Source organism: Hippopotamus amphibius, chromosome 1, assembly GCF_030028045.1.
Source record: "Hippopotamus amphibius kiboko isolate mHipAmp2 chromosome 1, mHipAmp2.hap2, whole genome shotgun sequence".
In the NCBI taxonomy this organism is placed as follows: Eukaryota; Metazoa; Chordata; class Mammalia; order Artiodactyla; family Hippopotamidae; genus Hippopotamus; species Hippopotamus amphibius.
Window position 1 is genome coordinate 87,861,638 of NC_080186.1, and position 21,577 is coordinate 87,883,214.

The window sequence follows — 21,577 nt, forward strand, 5'->3', positions numbered from 1 at the left end:
ATTTGAGAATGTGGACCTGTATCCTAGATCATGTCATATATACAGATAATGCCGTTTTCTTCTGTGTGTGGTGTGTGTTTTGATGACCTCCAGAAGCCTTATTGTATCAATATTTTATAATGATGGCTCCTTGATTATTTAAACTCTTATACTTTTTAAAGTTTACATATTCTTTCTCAACTACTTTGTTCATTATAAAAATGTGTTAACTCGCAGGAGAAGAGTGCCAATTGATAGTTCAATAAAACTTAAGAATATGGTATTTTGGAAGAAAAGTTTGAAATGCAACATGTAGTTGTATCTACACAATAATATCATCAATTCTTTAATCAGTGATTTTTAGAGAAGTCATAGACTACTTTTACAGTGGAAAATGTAGTTTAGAGATGCAAAACTGTTTACATCAGTTTATTATTGAATGTCACAATTTCATAGAAGGAAAGGTGGTTTGATATTTAAACTAGATTCTAAGGAGACAGAATCTGAGCAGAGACTGACTTTGTGCTCAGTAGACTTAGTGTAATTCAGACTGTTCTTGAGAACTGATACACTTTTCCTACATATCAAGTTATTAGACTTTTAAAATGTCGTATAGTCACTCACCTGAGTTTTGTTTTGTTTTTAAAAACACGGTTTAGCATCACTCATTTTATTTACACTTTCATTGTTATAATATTTAATTACATGTGAATGTGTGCTCTACATAAGAAAAAGTTTATAAAAGTTATTTATGCTATATTGAAAGTCATCTTAAGGATCTCCCAGATATGTAGCATATTTAAAGTAATTATAGGACCAAAGAGAAAGCACCTTTATCAAAATCTGGTCCTATGTGCCTTGCTTTACCAAATACCTGACTTTTCTGGAGGATATTACTGTAATTCACAGTTTTGGACACATAGGCAAAATTAGGATGTTTTAAGAATAACTATAATTCAGTTTTTTCATTGTTTCAACATTTGCTATTTAAATCCATTATCTAACAGAATATTAAAATATGTATATGATACAAGTATTAGTAAACAGAACTTATTTAAATAAATTATGGTAACATTGCTCCATCATTGAACTTTGAAACTTTAACAACTGTATATAACTGTCATTTTGGTTTTTATTTCTTATTATAAGATATAATTTACTGTGATTTTTAAAATATTTTTTAAATGATTTGGTTTCTGAATTTCTCTGTATTTTATTTGTTTAGGAAGATTCTTTTGGGTTTGGGGCTGTGATTTGTATATTTAAATTTTTTATGGACATAATTCAAAGGACTGTATAAATTGGTCTTTTGTTAAATGGCTTTTTAATTGATAAAGTTCTCTGTCATTTTTTGGTATCCAGTTATCTATTCAGAAGATTTATGGAAATTATTTTCATAACTATGTAAATTTTTTCCTACATTTCCTTGTTTCCCTATTCACCTGTGTTTGATTTAACCATGAATTAGTCTCCTCTCTATGTATCAGCAACGACTCGCTGAGCCTTTCCCTTCCTCCCTAGTTATCTTTATCATTTACTAGCCCATGCTCTAGCATGAAAAACTGGATTTTATTCAAACTAATTAGAATTTCTCTACCTGTATGATGATAACAGTCTAAAATTTTTTTGCTTTAAATAAATTATCTCTTTGCTAGCCTAAAGTGAAGAAATTATGTAATTGGTATATATTTTCTGCTTCTTTTTTGTGTGGGGGGTGGCTATGCCACATGGCTTGCAGGATCTTAGGATCTTATTCCCTGACCAGGGATCAAACATGTGCCCCCTGCAATGAAAACATCCTAACCACTGGACCACCAGGAAATTCCCAATTTGAATATAATTGCTTCTATTGTGACTATCAATTCAGTGCATAGAGATCAAATGATAAGCAATATAAAGGGTTTTATTTCCACCTTTATTACTGAAGTAACCTTGTACAAAATGCTGTTTTAAAATATTACTAAAATAAGAATATCAGCATTTTAAAAATGTCTGCTCTTCTTTGGCATCTTCTCATGAGAAGCACTAACTGAAAATCTTTAAATATTTTTTGTATTGGAATACTTTTCTTGAAAGTATATCAAACTTCTTGAATCCTGTGCTATGCAAATACACCTCATAATCTCCACTGCCATTCAACAGAGCCAGATAGTGACCAGCATTACTAACCATAATTGTCTTTCTTACTGTTCTTAAAAAGAGAATTTTTTCAAAGCAGGATTAATTACCGACACATTCCAGAAGAGACAATATCAGAGGAAATAAATTTCCTTCAGATTCCAAAGATCTGAAATTGTACTACAGTAGAATGTCTTGGTGACTATAAATTCAGAGGTTTCCAAAATTCACCTTCAGGTTCAATAATTTACTAGGAAGACAGAGCTCACTAAAAGCTATTGTACTCACAATCACATTTATTCCAGAGAAAGGATACAAATTAGAACCAGCCAAAGGAAGAGACACATAGGGCAGAGTCTAGGAGGGGTCCAAACTCCAGTTGTCCTTCCCAGTTGTCCACTCCCTGTGGACAACTGGACAATGTTATATACTTCTGGCCACAATCTATGATACTACACGCAGAGTACTGCCAACTGGGAAAGTTAACCCATGCTTTGTTGTTCAGATTTTTACTGGTTTTATGACTTGGCATGATTGATTGATTCTTTGCACACATGGCTGAACTCACTTTCCAGCCCTGACCCCTCCCTGGAGAACTAGCTGACATCAGGCTCCAGGGGCTCATGTTAGTATAAAGTATCAGATGTGATTAGAGGAGCCCAACATAAATAACAAAGACACTGCTCTCACAGGGACTTGTTGAGGATACAGGCCAGAGCTTTTGGGTAAGGCCAAATTCCTTACTACAGAGTGGCATGCATATCTAATATACATTCTTCTGAATTGATGAGGATGACACAATGCCAACTGTTTACAGAGACTTTTATACATTGTCATTTTTAATTTCAGAAAATTTGTCAAATGATTCTGAACATAGGACTCGAGGGTAGAAAAACAACCAGATACAGTGCTAAGTAGCATACGTAGCATTTACTTAGTTTTAAGTTCTGATATTTAATTACAATTTTATTAAATGCTGGAATTTTAAAAGACATTTAAAAATTAATTTATAAACTTTTAATCTATGCTATATACTAACACAATTTTGAGCTAATTTTATTTTTTTGTTGATTTATTTAGAAGATCTAATTGGCTTTTTTGGCAATTCATGAATTGGGCACCATCCCATCTAGCAACTAGAAGGGTGTGCTGTGAGCTAATTTTAAATTACCATTAGCCGTCACTATCTGAGGAAGAGTTAATAGAATAAAACTGATATCAATTGTTAGCTTGGCTCATAATAGGCCTTCACGGTGAACTGATAGCTCCACATTATTGGGGTTAAGTATCAGCCCTCCACTGGCTCTAATCAGGCTTTTTCATTTATGTATTTATTTATTTAAGGTTTCTAACATGTTAAAATAATTTCTTTAAAACAAACAGTAATGATATTCCTTTGGAAACAGTTTGCCTGAGATATACACTTGCATCCTTTTTTAACTTGAACTCACTAAGAATTTAAAGGAATAATGAATGCTGTCATAGTGTTTTGGGGTAATCATCTGAAAATGCACTCTTGTTAAAATGTACTTTAAATGTAAAGGATTTAAAAGGTTTAGCTAAATGTGTTATAGCAGACTTCACTTGTATATTTTCAACAAAATCTGTGATGTGCATTTATGTGCTTGTTCTTTTAAAAAACACTGTATACACAAAAACACGATTTCTAATATTTAAGGATTTAAGTTTTCTCCTTTACGCTTAAGTTTTATTATGTTTCATTTTATTTTATTCTGCTTGGACAGTAAATACAGCAATTAAAAATTATGATGCTAAGTGCTTTTTTTATATGCAAGCTGCTTCAATAGGTTTTTAAATATTATAGCAATGGTAAAGTAATGTTTCTTGGGTGATGATAGGATTACAGAAAATCATGACAGAGGTGAGTTTGTTTCATTTTATAACTGTTTCAAAATATTGCTATGAATTCTAAAATTTTAAATCTGAAGTCTTACTTTGGATGTTTTATATATATATATATATATATATATATATAATGCGCCAAATGTTCATTCCTTTACATTTGTCTCCATTCACCTTAAAGGCCCCCCCCCCTTTTTTTTTTGGTCTGTTGGCCGTGCTGCACAGCTTGCAGAATCTTACTTAGTTCCTTGACCAGGGATCGAACCTGGGTCTCAGCACTGAAAGCGTCAAGTCCTAAGCATTAGACCGCCAGGGAATTCCCCGTTTTTGTTTTTAATATTTTGTTTTTATAGTAGTATTGCCGTTTTAATGACTTCCATCATGCTATGATAGATTGTATCAACTTAGTTTTGAAAAATTCATGGGTTATCTCCATGTACTCACAAAGTAAGCATTGTTAAAGACATTTTTTTTTTTCAATTTAAATTTTTCTCAGCTTCTCATTTTGAAAAAAATTTAAAATACGAGGGTGAGTCACAAATTATCCACACTCTGGCTGTAGAATTTAATTAATTTTTAGAAAAGACAAATACATCATTTTTTGACATACTCTCCTTGCTTTACAATACACTTTGTCCATCTGTCAACAAGCTTTCATATTCCCTCATTAAAAAATGTTTTAGGCTGAGCTGCAAGCCACGCAAATGCACCACTGTCTTCACTTCATCAGAAGTGAATCTTTGGCCTCACAGGGCTACTTTCAGAGGACCAAACAAGTGAAAGTGTGATGGAACAAGATCAGGACTATAGGGAAGATGCTTTAACACCTCAAAATGAAGTTTTTGCAGTGTCAACAGTGTGGGCAGAAGTGTGTGGACATGCACTGTCATGCAAGATTACCACGCCCTTGGATAGCAGTCCTCTGTGCTTAATCTGAAATTTAGGCTTCAGCACAAGCTTTTCAAAACCTAAGTCTGTCGTGGATTATTTCATAGGCAGAGCCATGGCTAATTTGCAAATGATTTGTCACATAATCCACTGTCACTTGTCTATTTGACAGAATCATTTCACGTGTACACTCAATGTTGTCATCAGCCATGGACATGGACAGGTGTCCGGCTCCTTGAGAGCTAACACTTGCGCGACCTTCCTTGAACTTCTCTATCCATTCATACACACTTCTTCGTGACAAAACACTTTCTCCATACTGTCCACAAAGTCTTCGATAAATAACAGCACCACATACACCCTCAAGAGCACAAAAAACCAGTCACTGCATGCTGCTCTTCTTTCGTGCAAATCACAAGTGAGGCATCCATTTTTGCTCGCACCACAGTTACAAATGAACTGGGATGTAACGTTCACACCTGCACAACAGTGACTGGGGAGACAGTAGCCTTGAACAGTGCTGCTAAGACAGTGCGGCCAACAGAAGTTTTTTTTTTTTTTTTTTTTTTTGGGGGGGGGTACACCAGGTTCAATCATCTGTTTTTATACACATATCCCCGTATTCCCTCCCTTCCTTGACTCCCCCCCCTCGAGTCCCCCCAGAAGTTTTAATATAACAGGAGTGTGGATATTTTTTGACTCACCCTCGTATATGAAAGTTGAAATAATGGCATATCCATTTGCCCTCCACCTGAATTCAACAGTTATTAACATTTTGCCATACTGACTTTATCAGGACACGTTACTCCTGAAAATAAGGACATTTTTCTAATTAAATTCAATCCCATTATCACACTTAAAATTTAAATTAATTTATATAATCTACATTCATATGCAGATATTTCCAACTGTCTCAAAAATGACCATTTACAGTTTTTTTGGTTTTGATCCAGGAATCAGTCAAGGCTCGTACTTTCTATTTGATTGTCTCTTTTAGTGTAGACGATCCTTCCCTGTACCCCGATGGCTTTTTTTCCCATGTCGTGACTTTTTGGAGAATCTAAGTCACTTGGCTTCTGTCCTTGATCTGTCTATATGCTTGATTTGTTCCCTTTATTCTCTGCATTTCTTTTGAAGTGGAAGTCTCTAGGTTTGATTAACTTCAGGTTAAATGTTTTTGGAAAGCATATTTCATAGGTTTTACATTATATCACATTAGAAGCCACATAATTCTAGATTGTCTTGTTACTGATGATAATCATTCAGGCAAAGTGGTGACTATCAGATCTTTCCATTGTGAAAGTCATTTTTTCCCCTTAGCAGTTTGTATTCTTTAGGGTAATATTTTGGCACCATGGGAATGTTCTTTTTCCTAATAGCCTTTCATTCAATGGCTTTAGCATCAACTGATGATTCTTAACTAAATTATTTATCACACTGAGGTGCTAGGAAGGCCCACAGACAGGAGATGAGGCTAAAGTTTCAAAACAACAATCCCAAGACTGATCCGCAAACTTTCATGTTTTTAAGAATCACAGGGGAGCTTGTGAACTATGCAAATTCAATGACCTCTCTCAGGATATCTGGGGAAGGAAGAATTGAGTGAAGCCCAGGTTTCTGTGTAGTTCTAATGTAAGATTTACTGTTTGGCTGATAATGACGAGGCCATTCAGACAGGTCACAGGTAATAACTGTGGCTCATTGAACAAAATGATAAGGTAGTCATTCAAAGTCACAGTGGATGATACCAAGAAAAAACTTTGAGTAAAAAGTCCAGACTGCTACACGTCTATCAAAACAGTAAAATTCAAAGCACTGACAACACTGAATACTGGGAGAAATGTGCAGCAACAGGAATTCTCATTCATTGCTGGTGGGAATGCAAAATGGTACAGCAACTTTGGAAGACAGTTTGGCACTTTCGAATAAAACTAAACATAGCCTCACCGTATGATTCAAGCATGGTGCTCCTAGATATTTACTCGAGTTGAAAATGTGTATCAACACAAAAGCCTGTGTATGAATGTTTACAACAATCTCCTTCATAATTTCCAAAAGGTAGAAGCAACCAAGATGTCCTTCAGTAGGTGAATGGATAAACACTATGTGGAGTATGTTCCTTGCTTTTAAAATTTCTTTTTATGTTTAGAAAGGTTTCCATGTCCTAGTGGTTACCTTTATACTGATAACATTTTATGTAATGCCATAAAAGACCACTTTTTGCTTAAGCTTCTACTATTGTTTGCTGTTTTAAATGTTCTTTTGACTCCCACCTAATTGCCTTTGTGGCAACCAATGAACTTATTCTACTCCTTTCTCCCATCTTCTCATATTTTTAGTTGCCTTATTTCTATTTGAAATGTTTTAGAACATATAACATTTACACACTATTTTCTCACTCTAGTCCCTGCATTTGTTATAAAATTAAATATATTTTAAGTATTTTTAATACTTTTCACCAGTACTTTAGCTGAAGGCTCCCCAATCAACTCTTGGCTGGATGCAGGTCTTCTAGTACAGTACTCAAGGAGGGCTTGTAAGTACAATATTCCTCAAGTTCTAGCATGTTTAAAATTTCTTCTAGAGCCTAGATACTTTAAGTACAGCTTGAGGAACTATAAAATCTTTGGCTCACACTCTTTCGCTTTTTGAAAATGTTGCTCCATTGTTGTGTTGCTTGGTGTTATTGTCAGGAAGTCTGGCACCACTTTGTAAAAAATATTAACTGTTTGCTGTTGTTTTTTTTTCCTAAAGGCCCAGATAATTCTTCCCATGTCATTTTCTCTCTGATCCTTATTTTCTCTTTTTTTCCTTATAGCTGATTTATTCCTCTCCTCCATGTTCCTTACTTTCACTTGTCTATTCTCTCTTAGGGACCTTGTAATTTAGTTTTTATTTTTTAGATGATTTTACTTTTTCAGTAAATTACCTGAGTCTGATCAACTCTCATCCTCCTATTAAGTTGTTAACTATTTGTTACATTCTTTCACATCTGCAATTGCTCATTTAATGATATTTAATTCATACGGGAGTGATGTATATAGTTTTCCTCTGCTTCATATTTTCTAGAGGGTAATATTTTCTATTAATTGAAAAGTTTTCATTTTCTGTTCTCTTTTTATAGTAGCCTTTTATGGGGTTCTGGTGGCTTTTTTTGTCCCTCATAAAACATGTAGGATTTTCTTGGATCAGCAAGAACAGGTTGTTCTACAGAAGGGAGGGCTGAAGGAATGTAGGTGACTGTTTCATAGTTAAGGAGGCCCTCTTCTGTTTGTACGCTGAAGTGCAGTTTCTTTAATAAATGGCACATTTGGGGGATTGGATTCTGCGATGCAATCTTGTTTCTTTAGGAATATGTAGCTTCAGCCACTTGCCCTTCTCTCCAAGGGATTTCTCTCCCTTCCAAAGTGCCTCATGGAGTGTTGTCATGAACTTTCCAAACATTGGTTGTTGCCTGTTTTCAAGCCTGATTCTTCACCTTCTCATTAATTTTGGGAACTTCCAATATCCTTCCAAATCACTCCCTTTTGCTTATGTTAAGTAACGTTAGTTTCTGTTGACTATACCCAAAGAATCTTAACTGACATATCAACCTCTTAATGTAAAGTTTGTGAATCTTCAGAACCCCAAATCACATATAAAGCCACAGTATATGCACAGTAAGTTTGTTAGAACAAGACTCATCTCTCTTGCTTACTTTTGCAGCTCTTCTAGTACAATGCCTGGGACATTCTGGACATTCAATATGTGCTAAATTTCTCTTGTTTTTTTTACAACACAACTTACCACAATTTGTAATTATCTTCCTTTTGTGTTTGTTTTACAACTCTGTCCCCCAGTATAATTAAGCTCTAAGCAGATAAATACCATGTCATCTATTGATGTATCTCTAGTGTCTGGTAAACTGTGGCACACACTTAGAGGTACTTAAATATTTTTTTGAATGACTGAACAATAATCAGTTCTTAAAGATGATAAAACTGGGGCAGCTAGATGAAGTATGATTTTGAAAAAGAGTTAGAGTAACTACACAATACAGGATCTTACCAGCCTTCTCCATCCATCCAAAACAAGTTTCAGGGGATTTAACTATGACATCTATCTCATCTTACTTTCTTGAAAGAGCTTCAAGTTGGTTTCAGTAAGAGGATATTTTTAAACAAATGTTCAGTTTACTTATTGATGGGAACATGTAACTTGAAGCATCAGGCTAAAATGCCTTTCTTCTCCCTTCCACAGAAATTGATTTATTTTCTACTTCTAGTCAGTTATCGAACTAGAAAGAAAATTCAATCAAATTTATTTTTTAACATTTTAAAATAATTTCAAGCTTACAGAAAAGTTGCAATAATAGTACCAAGAACACACATTCCCTTTAGCCTGTACATTGCTTATCTACAGCTGTATACCAAGTTACCCCACAGCTTAGTGGCTTAAAACAAGTAGTTTTATCTTACAGTTTCTGAGAGTGGCCAAGCTGGGTAAGCACTGCTCAGGGTCTCCTGAAGTTGCAGTCGGGATGCTGGCACAGGTTGCTGTCAGCCAAAGCCTTGACCAGGACTGGAGGACTGGCTTCCAAGATGACTAACACACATATCTGCTGGTAGGAGGCCTCAGTTCCTAGACACCAAGACCTCCCTACAGGCTGCCTAGGTGTCCTCATGACATGGCAGCTGGTTTCCACTAGACTTGGGTCCTAAGTGAATGAAAAAGAGGAAGTTGGCAGGAAGATGCAGAGCCTTTTATGACCTATCATAGAAAGTCAGAGCTGTCACTTCTACAATATCCTGTTGGATAACAGTCACTAAGCTCAGCCCACACTCAGGAGGAGGGCAATTAGACTCTGCCTTTTCCAGGAAAGACTATCACTGAATTTACGAACATATCTTAAAATCACCATACACAAATTCACTATTTTTTATCACCTTGCCATTTTGTTTTATCACTCTCTTACCCCCTCCTCACATATGCATACATATTATTTCCTAACCATTTAAGAGTAGGTACCATGCATCACAGTCCTTCACTCCTTAAGACTTTGGTGTATATTTCTTAAAGAAAAGGATATTCTCTTACATAACACAGTAATCACAATCAAATTTAACATCGTGAGACTTCAATCTGAAGTCCATATTCCACTTGCGACAACTGTCCTTTCTGGCAATTTTTCGCCCATTAAATTGATTTTTAACACGGTAAAACAGGCAGTGGGCTACAAAGTGTGACCTAGGTTATGTAAGTTTTTATTGGCAGCGATGAAAGAAAAGATCCTGCCTGGGGCCAGGGAGCTACTGGAAACAGGCTTCCCCCACCAGAAGGACAAAAGACTATGAAAACCCAGTTTATCTTTACTCCTTCAGTTACCCACTATTTCTGGGAAACTATTTCCACTGTTCCCTTCTGTTCCGGCGTTGGTTAGAACCCAGCTGGAGACAGCCCCCAAAGCTGAGCACACCTGGTTACAATTCCAGTGCGGCCGTTTATCAGCTGTATTTCCACGAGCAGGTAACTTTCAGAAACTCACAACTCTACCTCTGTGACGGGGGTCTGTCACCGTCCCCAGCACCCAGGGCTGTGGTGAGGGCTGAGCGAGGGGGTGAGTGGGGAGCACACGGCCCCCTACGCGGGCGGCCGCTCTGCGCGCCGCCAGCTTCCCTCCCGGCTTCCCTCCGCGGGCGCCGACGGCCCAGCGGCCGAGCGGGCGGGGCGCGTCACGTGGTCGGGGCGGGGCGGGGCGGGGCGGGCTCGTCGGCGGATCGCACGATGTGACGCGCCGCCGGAGGCAGGCCGGGCCCTCAAGATGGCGGCGGGTGCCCCGAGCGGCTCGGCCCGGCTGTAGCGGCGGGACGGCACTCGCCGCTGGGGCCGGCCGCCCCGGGAGTGGCTGCAGCAGCGCCAGAAATCGAGGATGGTAAAATGACCCAGGGGAAGAAGAAGAAACGGGCCGCGAACCGCAGTATCATGCTGGCCAAGAAGATCATCATTAAGGACGGAGGCACGGTAAGCTAGGGTACCGCGCCGGGGAGCGTCTTTCGGGGCCCGGACCTCTTTCTCCCCCCAGTAATGAGGCCTGCAGCCGCCCCTGCCTGCCCCCCCTCTCCCCGACCCCTCCCACGGTGCCGGTGTCTCGGGCTCCCGGGCCCCGGTGCCTCTGCCCCAGGGGCTTGCCTCCGGCGCGCCGGCCTGCGGCCTCTGGGGCCCCTGCTCTCGGATGGAGAGGCCACCGGCCTCCCGCACCTGCCGCCCTTTCCTCTGGCCGGGGGACCTGGAGGCCCTGCGGCCTTGAGCCCACGCGCGCCTCGGCCGCGGGGAGGAATGGACGCCGGGCGCCGCCGGTGCCGCCGGGCCCCTCGCCTCCGCAGCCTCGCCTGTGCCGTCCAGGCCCCGCGAGGCCGTGTACCGGCTCTGGAAGCGGCAGGGAGCAATCCCTGCCCTCCCATACGCTGCTCACCGGGGGACACCTGGCGCGGCGACCCCGCTGGGGCCCGTGCTGCGCTCGCTCCCTTCTTCCACGTTGTTCTGGGTCAGTGCTCCTGCTCTTGGCTGCTTCCAGTACGGTAAACACTGTCAGGAGGTGGGCTCTGCTCCTCACTTCCCGCAGTCCGGAGCGTGACGGCGGACACCTGGGGCCTAGGCTGCGATTTGCTAGTTTTCAAGGAAGAGTCATCACCCTGTTGTTTTAAAAGCACCTGGTGTATTTTAAAACAAAAAAATACTAGGTAGAGTTGATCATGATTCGAAGACCTTTGAAAAGAAGACAGATGGAGGGCAAGAAAAATATTTTGCTTTTTAGAAACAGTTGTCATCACAATCAACTTCATGCATTGTGCTGTTGTTAACCGGCAGGGGACGTAGGCCTTTTCATTGAAAACAACTAGGCTATACTTTTTTTATGCCGAAAATTCTCCGCTGCTACACTCTCTGATCTTTGTTGCATTCTTTGATATCACGTTCTGAAATAGAATGCAAAGGTGAAATACATATTTCACTCTTCCGAGAAATGCGCAGAAATGATTCCTTTTATTCTGTATTTGCATTTTGTTGGAGCCCTTAACTGCTAGAACGGTTCTAATATGTATTTAGGCCACCACTGAGGATTTGCTAAATTCATTTGAAATCAGTGACAACTTTTTTTTGACATTTCAGAATATGTCCCAGTCAGTGTGCTAAAATTTAGAAAGCTTGGAACCTATGTAACAATTTGAGAGTATACTTTTAGTTAACTGTCAAATCTGTAGATGTCATAGCTTTGACATTTGGTGAAAAAAGAAACTTAGAAATTCAAGTCTTCAGATTTTTTTATTGTATTTAATTAATTAGTATTATTTAATTAAAACATTATTTTTTATTAAATCAGTTATGAATTGTCATGGCTCTTTTGACCAAGTTGGTTAGAAGTACTGTGTGGGGAGAGAAATAGCTTGAAAAAATACTGGTTGCCTTTGTCAGTCATAGGGACTTGATATTTTAAGTTTTTCATACAATCTACAAAATAGAAGCAGCAAAGAATTGTATTTTGTAAAAGCAAATATTTAAGATTAGTATTTTTTACAAAAGATAAGAGTGAAGCTGTGTTCAAGAAACACATCTTTTTCCTTGTAAAGTTCAGTTTTGTTACCTCTCTGAAGTTTTTTTATAATTCACTTTATAGCAATTAAATCCTGTGCGATTTGGAAGAGGTTTTTTTTTTTTTTTAATCTTGATATTTATTAAAGTTGTAGTGAATTCATAGCTTGCTTTTGAACACAAAATACAGTTTTTACTTCAGCATAGAATAAATGAAAGCTTCTTTTGAGGGATGTGGGCTTGGGGGTATTATCATTTATCATCTTTGTACACTTATGCTGCACTTTCCATTCTAAGAGCACTAGACACCTCTTTATAATAGGGACTTTGTGGCCTACTATGTGAATTTGAAGTGATAAAAAACACATTTAAAGTGATTTTTAAAAATGTGCCTAGTAGGGCTTCCTAGGTGGCGCAGTGGTTGAGAATCCGCCTGCCAGTGCAGGGCACACAGGTTCGATCCCTGCTACAGGAAGATCCCACATGCTGCGGAGCAACCAAGCCCTTGCGCCACAACTGTTGAGCCTGCGCTTTAGAGCCTGTGAGCCACAACTGTTGAGCTGTTGAGCCCAGGTGCTGCAACTACTGAAGCCCACGCGCCTAGAGCCCGTGCTCTGCAAAAAGAGAAGCCAGGGCAATGAGGAGCCCGCGCACCACAACGAAGAGTAGCCCCCACTCACCGCAACTAAAAAGAAAGCGCGCACACAGCAAAAAAAAAAAAAGACCCAACACAGCCAATAAAATAAATAAATTTATTTTAAAAAAATGTGGCTAGTAGCACATTTGTAAAATGATTGTTTAGTGTAATTTTATTTATTCCTATATATAATCAGGGAATATTTATACTTCTAGAAGTGCCAGGGTAATTTTTTTTTCAGTATTTGTATTTTAATCTACTCTAACTGTAAGTGAAAATAAGTATAACTATTATAGTCATAAAAATTGTTTTAAAGTGACATTTTTTTTTCCTGCCTCTCTACTTAAAATTGTTCAGACTACTGTTAGGAACATCCAGGTGTCTGACACTATATGGTCATACATGACAGGCTCTGAACAGTATTTCACATCCCTGGCCAGTGGTACCCACCTGATCCCCTTCCTTTTTCTTCTTAGTGTTCAACAATGTTAAGACTATTTTGCTTTGTCCTTATGTTCATGGCATCTTTGTAAGCTCGATCAACCAGTTGTAATATTCATAAAATTAGTAATGAATTAATTTGTCAGAAACTTAGCACTTAACCCTTCTAAGCAAACCAGGTTAATCATAAGTTACTAAATGTTTTTCTTTTCTTGAAATTGTATCAGTTGGCTCTGAAGCCAGGGTAAGGTTGACTAATATGATTTTCGTTTGAGAAGTACACAATTAAAGTAAATTACATGAAGGTATGTGATTCTATATCAGGACTTCTTAACTTGGGTCTGTTTACCCTGAAGTTGTTTGCAGAATTTTCTTTGACTATACATTTTTCTAGGGAGATTCCAAAAAGGATCTATACTTCCTGAAAGTTTAAGAACAAGTTGTTCTGTATGAAAACAAGTAGCTAAAGAATAGTTTCACAGGTTAAATTAAGTAAATGTTTACTTAAGTATCTACTTATATCATTTTACTGATCAAAGTAACTGTGACATTATTGGTGATTTTGCTTTTCCAAGCATCCACACATAGGATTACAGTGTTTAATTATATTTTAATGTATGTAACATTTTGCTACATCTCTTATTCATTGCAGAGCATTTAGGACAATTGAATTGAAAGTGCATTTTGACACTATAGAATACTTCTGGTTTTGTTATTTAATCGTTACCATGTGTTACCAGATTATTTATAAGTATTCTTGGTAGAGGCTAAGAGCCAAAGAGTTATTTACATGAGTTATTTGTATTATCAAAGATAGAATTTTCCTTATGATTTCTTAAAGTTTGCTTGTTTTTTAGTATGATCTTTATTGTTTTGTGAATACAGTTGTGAGTCTGCATCTCTGACAAAGTGAAAAATGTCCATTTTTTCCACAAGTGAATTGGTAAAATGACTTTAAAGATTAGATAGAAAGCAAGGCATATGTGAATTGCTTTGTTGGAAGTACCTGAAAACAGTAAAATTGACATTTCAAATATGCCCAGAGATGCAGAGCACCAGATTTTTATTCCTGATATCTCTGATTTTAATCACAGTAAATAGGAGTCAAAAGTAATTTCAGAAGCCTGGACCTAAGCTCTGATGCTTTGTACTCTTCACCTGCTAGCATGGCTGAAGGAGTTGCAGAATAGCTCTTTGAGGCCCCCAGAGAGCAGCCTCCAGTTCCTAGAGTGCAACCCATGAAGAGGGCCACGGTACTTTTCAAAGAGCAGCTGTTCTTTGAACTCTCTGGCCCATGCGTAGAAACATCAGGATGTATGCCTGTCCTTGGCAAGCTTGTGGTAGCCAGAACCATGAACTACTTACCTCTGTGAGTCAACGTTTGCTTTAGGTTGCTGTGTTTGGGGGTAAATTAGTAAGCAGTTTTTTCAGATTATATTTCCAGTTTGTCTTACTATAGTTTGAAGACCTGCTTTCCAGTATCATCTTTGGAAATTCACTTATTGTTGAAGTGTTGAAGTTAAGTAAAAAGAACAGCTTTTCTCAAGTATGGTTCTGACAAGTATATATGATTTAAATTTTTCAGTTATTTAAAAGCTTGAGTCTTTTAGCATTATTTTGAAGTGTCAGTTAAAGTAACAGTCGACCATTTCAGCCAAAGTACAGCAAGATCTCTGAAATGGGTTTGTTTCTTTCAGGGCCAGATATAGTAGTTTATTCTTAATAACAGGTCTACTTTCTCAGTAGTATATAAATACAGTTATGAATTCTACCACAGGAAATACTTCTCAGGGAGTCTTTTTGAAACAAGAGGTGGTCCATATTTCATCATTTATCTCTATAAACTGAGTAATTAGAGATCATACTAAGACCAGTCTTGAGCTTAGGCTTCATCCTAGATGCTGGGGACATTTTGATTTTTGTGTTGGTGGGGTTTTTTAAATTTTTAATTGTACTTTACCTTTTTAGTGATTCAGTTTGTAGTCGTTTGAAGTGTGGAACCCGTTCAGAGTTGATGGGGATAAGCACTTAATGTAATGATGACTTGATTTAACAGCCAGCCACATGCTTTCCTCTCAGGAATGGAGAGGGATGCAATAGATTGTCATGTTACTTATCTTTTCAAAATTTACCTCAAAACAGTACAATCCTAAGCTGTAGACCTTTTTTATTTTTTTATTTATGAGTAAAACTTGATCTCACTATAGTCTTGTTGAATATTTGTAAGAAGTGTATTTCATTCTATTTAGGGGTAATCTAACCAATACCTCATCGCTTCTGTGATGATATACAAATATCGAATATCTCCTTAAAATTGATCCATAATGTATCAGTAAAATAATTCTAAAATCTCACTGCAGATTAAGCGGAAGTGACTTAATTAGTATAATACTGTTTCTACGTGTTTATGGTGATTCATACTTTCAGGAAATTAAGGATCAATTTTCCTTCTGTTCATAAATGTAGTAAACCTTGTCTTGCCTGATTAAAGTCAGAAAATAGGAAAACACCAACAGACTTCGTGAGAGTGGTAACATGATACCAAATACTAGCAGTAAAGCCTTATTTCCTCCAGTTATTCCATAATGTGTCAGGATCTTGTGAAAGCAGCTTTGTAGTTATAGCATTCTCTATAGAAATTTTTGTTTCAGTGTTCTTCCATGAAAAGCTGCAGGTCTTAGATATCGATAATTGAGCATCTTTGTCTTTTTGGTGCAATACTTTTACATTAAATTATTTTAGTCAACTTAGTTCTGTATTGTTCAGAGAAAATTCAGTGTTTCTTTCTGAAGATTTATTTTATCCTCATTCTTGATTAATAACTTGTCAATATTAAATTCTAAATTCAAAATTATTCTCCTTCATACTTTATTTTGGTTTTTGTTGTGCTTTTTATTTCCCCAACTTTTATTTTGAGCATTTTCAAAACTACATAAAAGTTGCAAGAATGGCATAATAAATATTTATTTGCCCAGCCCATAGATTCATGATTCAGCAGTTGTTAACATTTTGCCAGATTAATTTTTCCTTTCTCTCTATATATTTTTTCATTTTTTTCTGAACGATTTGAGTTAGTACTAGACATCCTGACACTTTATCCCTAAAACATACAGGATGCATCACCTAAGAATAAGGATATTCTCCCACGTAACCACAGTATAATCACCATATTCAGAAAAGTTAACATTGATACAGTACTATTGTGTAACATCTAGTCCGTAGTCACATTTCCTGTTTTCCAAATAATGTCCTTTATAGTCTTTTTTTGGATGCAGAATTTAATTATTGCATTTAATTGCCATGTCTCTTCTGTCTAGAATAGCTTTTTGTTTGTTTTTGATGATACTGAAGTTTTTAATAGTCTAGGCCTTTGTTTTGAAGAATGAGCCTCACTTTGGCTTATTCTCATGGTTTCCTCACATGATAATATTCTATTTAATGAATAGGACTATAATGGCATTATAATGACCAGTCACTGATGGAATTACTTCTTTCTCCTGGCCAGCAACCCATATACGTCCCTAATTCATTGATAGGAATACAACATAAGTTATTAAAGTCCATATCCCCCATAATAAGTGCTGGATTCATAAACTCATATTGATTAGACAATAATAGACTTGGAGTTTGAGAGTTAGTTGAGGATTCAGGTTAGAAAATAATAGTTTACCCCTAACTGGTAAGAGAGGTAAAGTGACTTACTTAAGTCGTCTAACAGCTTAGTGACTCTCATGATAAGGGTTATCAGTCAGTCCATGAGCATGAAATATCTTTTCTATGCTAGGCATTTAGCTATGCATTGAGATACTAAAATTGTTGAGGTTGGATCCCTACTCTTCAGTGAGTAACATTCTGTGGTAATATATACAGTGTAACCACTGCAACCAGTGTAGCTCCAGACTTGGGCTCTGCAGTTGTCTGGATTGACTGATCCATCTCTTATTTGCTGTATTGTATAATAAAATGGAGATAATAGTATCTAACTTGAAAGGTTGGGAGGGGTAAATAAGATTATTAATGTAAATCATTAGAAGTCTTTAGTGATTTTTAAAATTTTAATCTCATGTATGTGTACAGTAAACCCATGTGATAGATGATACAGTAGCAAACAGTGGGATATCACAGTATAGAGGAGGGAATTAATAGGGGAAGCTGCAATTTTAATTAATGAATATATTGCCCTTTTAACAATGTTTAAATATGATAACCATATACTGAATGCCTAAAGTGATAGGTAGGGGAGACTTACAGAGTAATTCATTTCAGTTCTACAAACACTTATTAAGCACTTTTGTGCTATGCATGTACCACATACTCCAGATTATAGAAGAATAAAGCATAGGGCCTGCCTCAGAGAGCATGAGCTTGAAAAAAGTGTTTAAGTTAAATAAAATGACATAGTTATTTTACAAAGCAAAATATAACTTTGTATAAGTTATCTAGTGTTATAAGATAGAAGAATAAATAAGTATATTTTTTAAAGGCTTAGCCAAAAGCCTAGATGATGAAACCAAATATATTACCAGTGGAAGGTATGCGTTGGAAAATGGGATTAGATTGGAGGGTGGAGGTGGGATTAAAGGAGATTGTCCCTGACTTCTGTGGTTGAAGTTGGAGGTGACTGCCATCAAATCATCTTTAATGCCTCCGTGAGAGAGAAATTACTCAACTGAATGGGCTTTTGGTATAGTAATTATTATGCTTTTAAGGTGGAATATCTTGGCATTAGAGGCTGGGTATGTGTTAATGGTCAAGTTTGTCTCCTTCAGGATTTTTAACTTTGTACCTCTTAATTCTTTTGAGAATTTTCAACTGTCATATGTTGATATAATCTCATTATACTGAACCTTCTACTCTTGGTGCTGTGAACCACTCACTGGTCAAATATTTACCCCCTACCTGTCTGTCAACCCTCTTCCCTTGGTCTTTCTGCTCAGGCCATGACCCTTGTATTCTTCCCAAATTGTCCTGGAATTTTGATTATTTATCAATATTCTGTTAAAACTACCAGTCCTTATGTCAAAGATCCTACCTAGAAGTTTTTGTAATTCTAGATTAGTAAAATATTTTTAAAATTTGTCAATTTTATTAAGATCTTGTATTACTTTTGAAATCATTTAAAACAGGATAGATGAATATGAATATAATTACAACTCTCAAAATTACCTTAGGGCAAGCCAGTATCTCTCCCCCTGCCCTGCCTTAACACACACACACACACACACACACACACACACACACACACTTTTTTCTCCCAAATGGTTTAGGAGGGACAGGAATATGCAACTACTTGTCTTTTACATAGTTATTCTCTTAGGTAAATAAAACATTTTCCTGTTATTTAAAGTACAATCATGACTATTAGAAAAGATTTAGAAAATTCAGAAAAACATAATAAACAATTTTATGTCACTTAAAATCACTACCTACTATAAATATTGCTAACATTGAGGTGAGTTTTTATTTTGTTCTTCATAGTTGAAATTACTCTACACATACAATTTTATATCCTGCTTTGATTTTTTTTTAAATTTAACATTGCCATAAATATTTTAACATGCCATTAAAGATTATCCATAAACAGCTTTTGACTGCATATTATTCTACCTGATTTGCATACCATGATTTGATTATAGGATGTGTAACTAAAGGTTGAACATTTAGATTTTCATATTTACTACTATAAATCATGCTGCTGTGAACATCTTTGTGGTGGAGATTTTCTGAATGGTTATTTCCATGATAGAATGTTATGAGCTATTTTTAAATTTATTTGTTTATATTCTTTATATTTTTATAGCATCTTACTGCTTTGGTATTAGTTTTCATGAATGCTTTACCTAGTTAAGATATTACTCTTTTGCTGTTTCTTGCATATTTCACTTTGTTTTCTTTAAATTTAGCTAATGCTGTACATGTTTTTCACAAACCAATATGCCTAAAACTAATCTTTTATTCTTCCCCTTTTCCTCACTATCCAGCTGAACGAGGCAGAAGCTGAAATCTTTTCATCTTCGATCTTCTCTATGCTGCTCTGCTACAATTAGTCATCCACTGACGGAGTCCTTATTCTACCTCTGAAATATTTTTTCTGTCAATTCACTTTGCTCCATCCCTACTACCTCTATGTCTTATTCCTCTGCAGAGCTTTCCCAGCACTGTCCTTGAATGATTGTGTTCTTCATGTAAGCAGCCACTTTTAACACATTTAGGCCTTTGGTTCTATGTGTATATTTATACACGTTGTTAGGTAATTATCATCTTACTTTTTATCAGCATTCCCAGACAGTTTTCCAAGGAACTCAAGTGTTTGTGAGATACTGTCTCTTATATGACAGAAAAATTTCATGGTCAAGTTTGGAAAACAGTATCTTCTTGGAGAGTCATAATATAAATAATATAAATTAGCATATTAAAGGCCCTGAGAAGTTCTGCTTGGCATTTTACTAGATGCTGAGTGTATGCGATGGTGAACAAAGCTAGTTTGGAGCTTACAAAATCCTATGGACATTTTTTTTTACCTTATCTTACTATACTTTCTCTATTGGGTACTGGGGATTACCCCTTCCTTCCAAAAATTGCTCCTCTGTATTCTGTGACACTGTATTCTCTTGATTCTCTTGATATTTCTCCGACTTTTATTTATCTTCATGGGTTCCTTTTCCTCTGCCCACTACAGTTGACGCATGAACAACATGGGTTTGAACTGCGTGGGTCCACTCATACATGGATTTTTAAAATAAATATGTACTACAGTACTACATGACCTGCATTTGGTTGAATCCACAGATAAAGAACCTGGATACGGAGGGCTGACTGTAAAGTTATACATGGATTTTTGACTGTGTAAGGCTTGGTGCCCCTAACCCCTGCGTTGTTCAAGGGTCGACTGTACTTAAGTTTTGGTGTTTCTTGGGTTTCTATCTTAGCCCACTGCTCTTTTCACACTTCGTCTCACCTACTCTTGTGGTTTCAAACATCATATTTGGTACTAATTGTTTTAATCAACCCTCAGAGGACAACAGAAATGTTTTAAGTACAAGGGCTATCTGCTAGATGGAATCTGAAGTAAATCTGGTCCTCATGGGGGAAACAGAGCTAGGAAACTACCAGCTTCCACTAGTAGACAACCAAACTGAAAACTTGGAAGTGTTCTTGACTCTCCCACATTTATCAGATCCTTTCAGTTTCAAATCCTAATTTCTTATATCCATTCCCTCCCCCTCTGGCATCCATGCCACTCCCCTGTGTCATGCATGCACTCATCATCCCTTGTTTGAACTGATTCAAATAGCCTGCTTCTGCATTCAGTTTGCTGCTCAGTTACATCCTTTAGGAAATCACCATGATGTATTGAAAAATGGAGGTCTCATCACATCATTCTCTTGCTTAAAATTCTTAAATGGTTTCCTTTATCTCTAGAGTGAAGATGAGAAACTCCTTAACAAAGCTTAGAGGCTACCTCTTCTGCTTCCTTTCAGCCTTACACTGTCATGGCCGTTATCTGCTTCATCTGGTTTTTTCCTCTGATGTGATTGCCCACACTGCATCATTTTCTTGCAGTAAACTTTCCTTGCTTCCTAACTTTTATGTATCTCTTTTATTACATTTATATATAAGCAAATGATTATAGTGAGGCTTCTTCCTCTCTAGACTGTGAACTCCTTGAGATCAGGGAGTGTGTCTCACTGGTTTTTGTAATCGAAAACCTCTGGTACTCTAAATGTTTGTTTAATGAATGAGATCTTGTACAAACTCATTCCCAGCCATGGGCTGTCAACTCTTACGTCCACCAACCCCCACCTCACCTCTGTGTCTCCGATTCCTCAATTCCAAGTTCTCCTACCAGGGGAGTTTCCAGGTACCTAAATTCTGCAGGTGGGGAGAGACATCTGTTCTTATAAAATGATATAGCATCATTTTTAGTGTATGGAGAAATCCGAACACTTAATATTTTACACATAAGACTGTTGAATATATTTTTAAAACTTAAGTACAACATTGTTATATGTATTGATTAAACTTGTCTTTCTGCTGTATAAACTTGTTAATGGAGACTGAGTTGTTATTGGTCATTTGCTTTTC

General features: G+C 37.1%; 1 protein-coding gene and 1 long non-coding RNA gene across 3 annotated transcripts in view; one reads left to right on the forward strand and one right to left on the reverse strand.

The window, feature by feature from the left end:
* LOC130846292 (uncharacterized) overlaps positions 1-10,542 on the reverse strand; it is a 29,282-nt gene extending 18,740 nt beyond the window's left edge. For both annotated transcript variants that reach the window (XR_009051626.1, XR_009051577.1), the window contains exons 1-2: positions 10,381-10,542; positions 9,306-9,544 (exon numbers count right to left, since the gene is read on the reverse strand). This is a non-coding gene — a long non-coding RNA (uncharacterized LOC130846292). The remainder of the gene's footprint in view (positions 1-9,305; positions 9,545-10,380) is intronic.
* A 74-nt stretch (positions 10,543-10,616) lies between these two features.
* Positions 10,617-21,577, forward strand: part of MFSD14A (major facilitator superfamily domain containing 14A) — a 38,714-nt gene continuing 27,753 nt past the window's right edge. Inside the window, exon 1 of the mRNA XM_057727176.1 lies at positions 10,617-10,848. Within this exon, the coding sequence (XP_057583159.1) occupies positions 10,765-10,848 (84 nt within the window). The 5' untranslated portion in view covers positions 10,617-10,764. The remainder of the gene's footprint in view (positions 10,849-21,577) is intronic.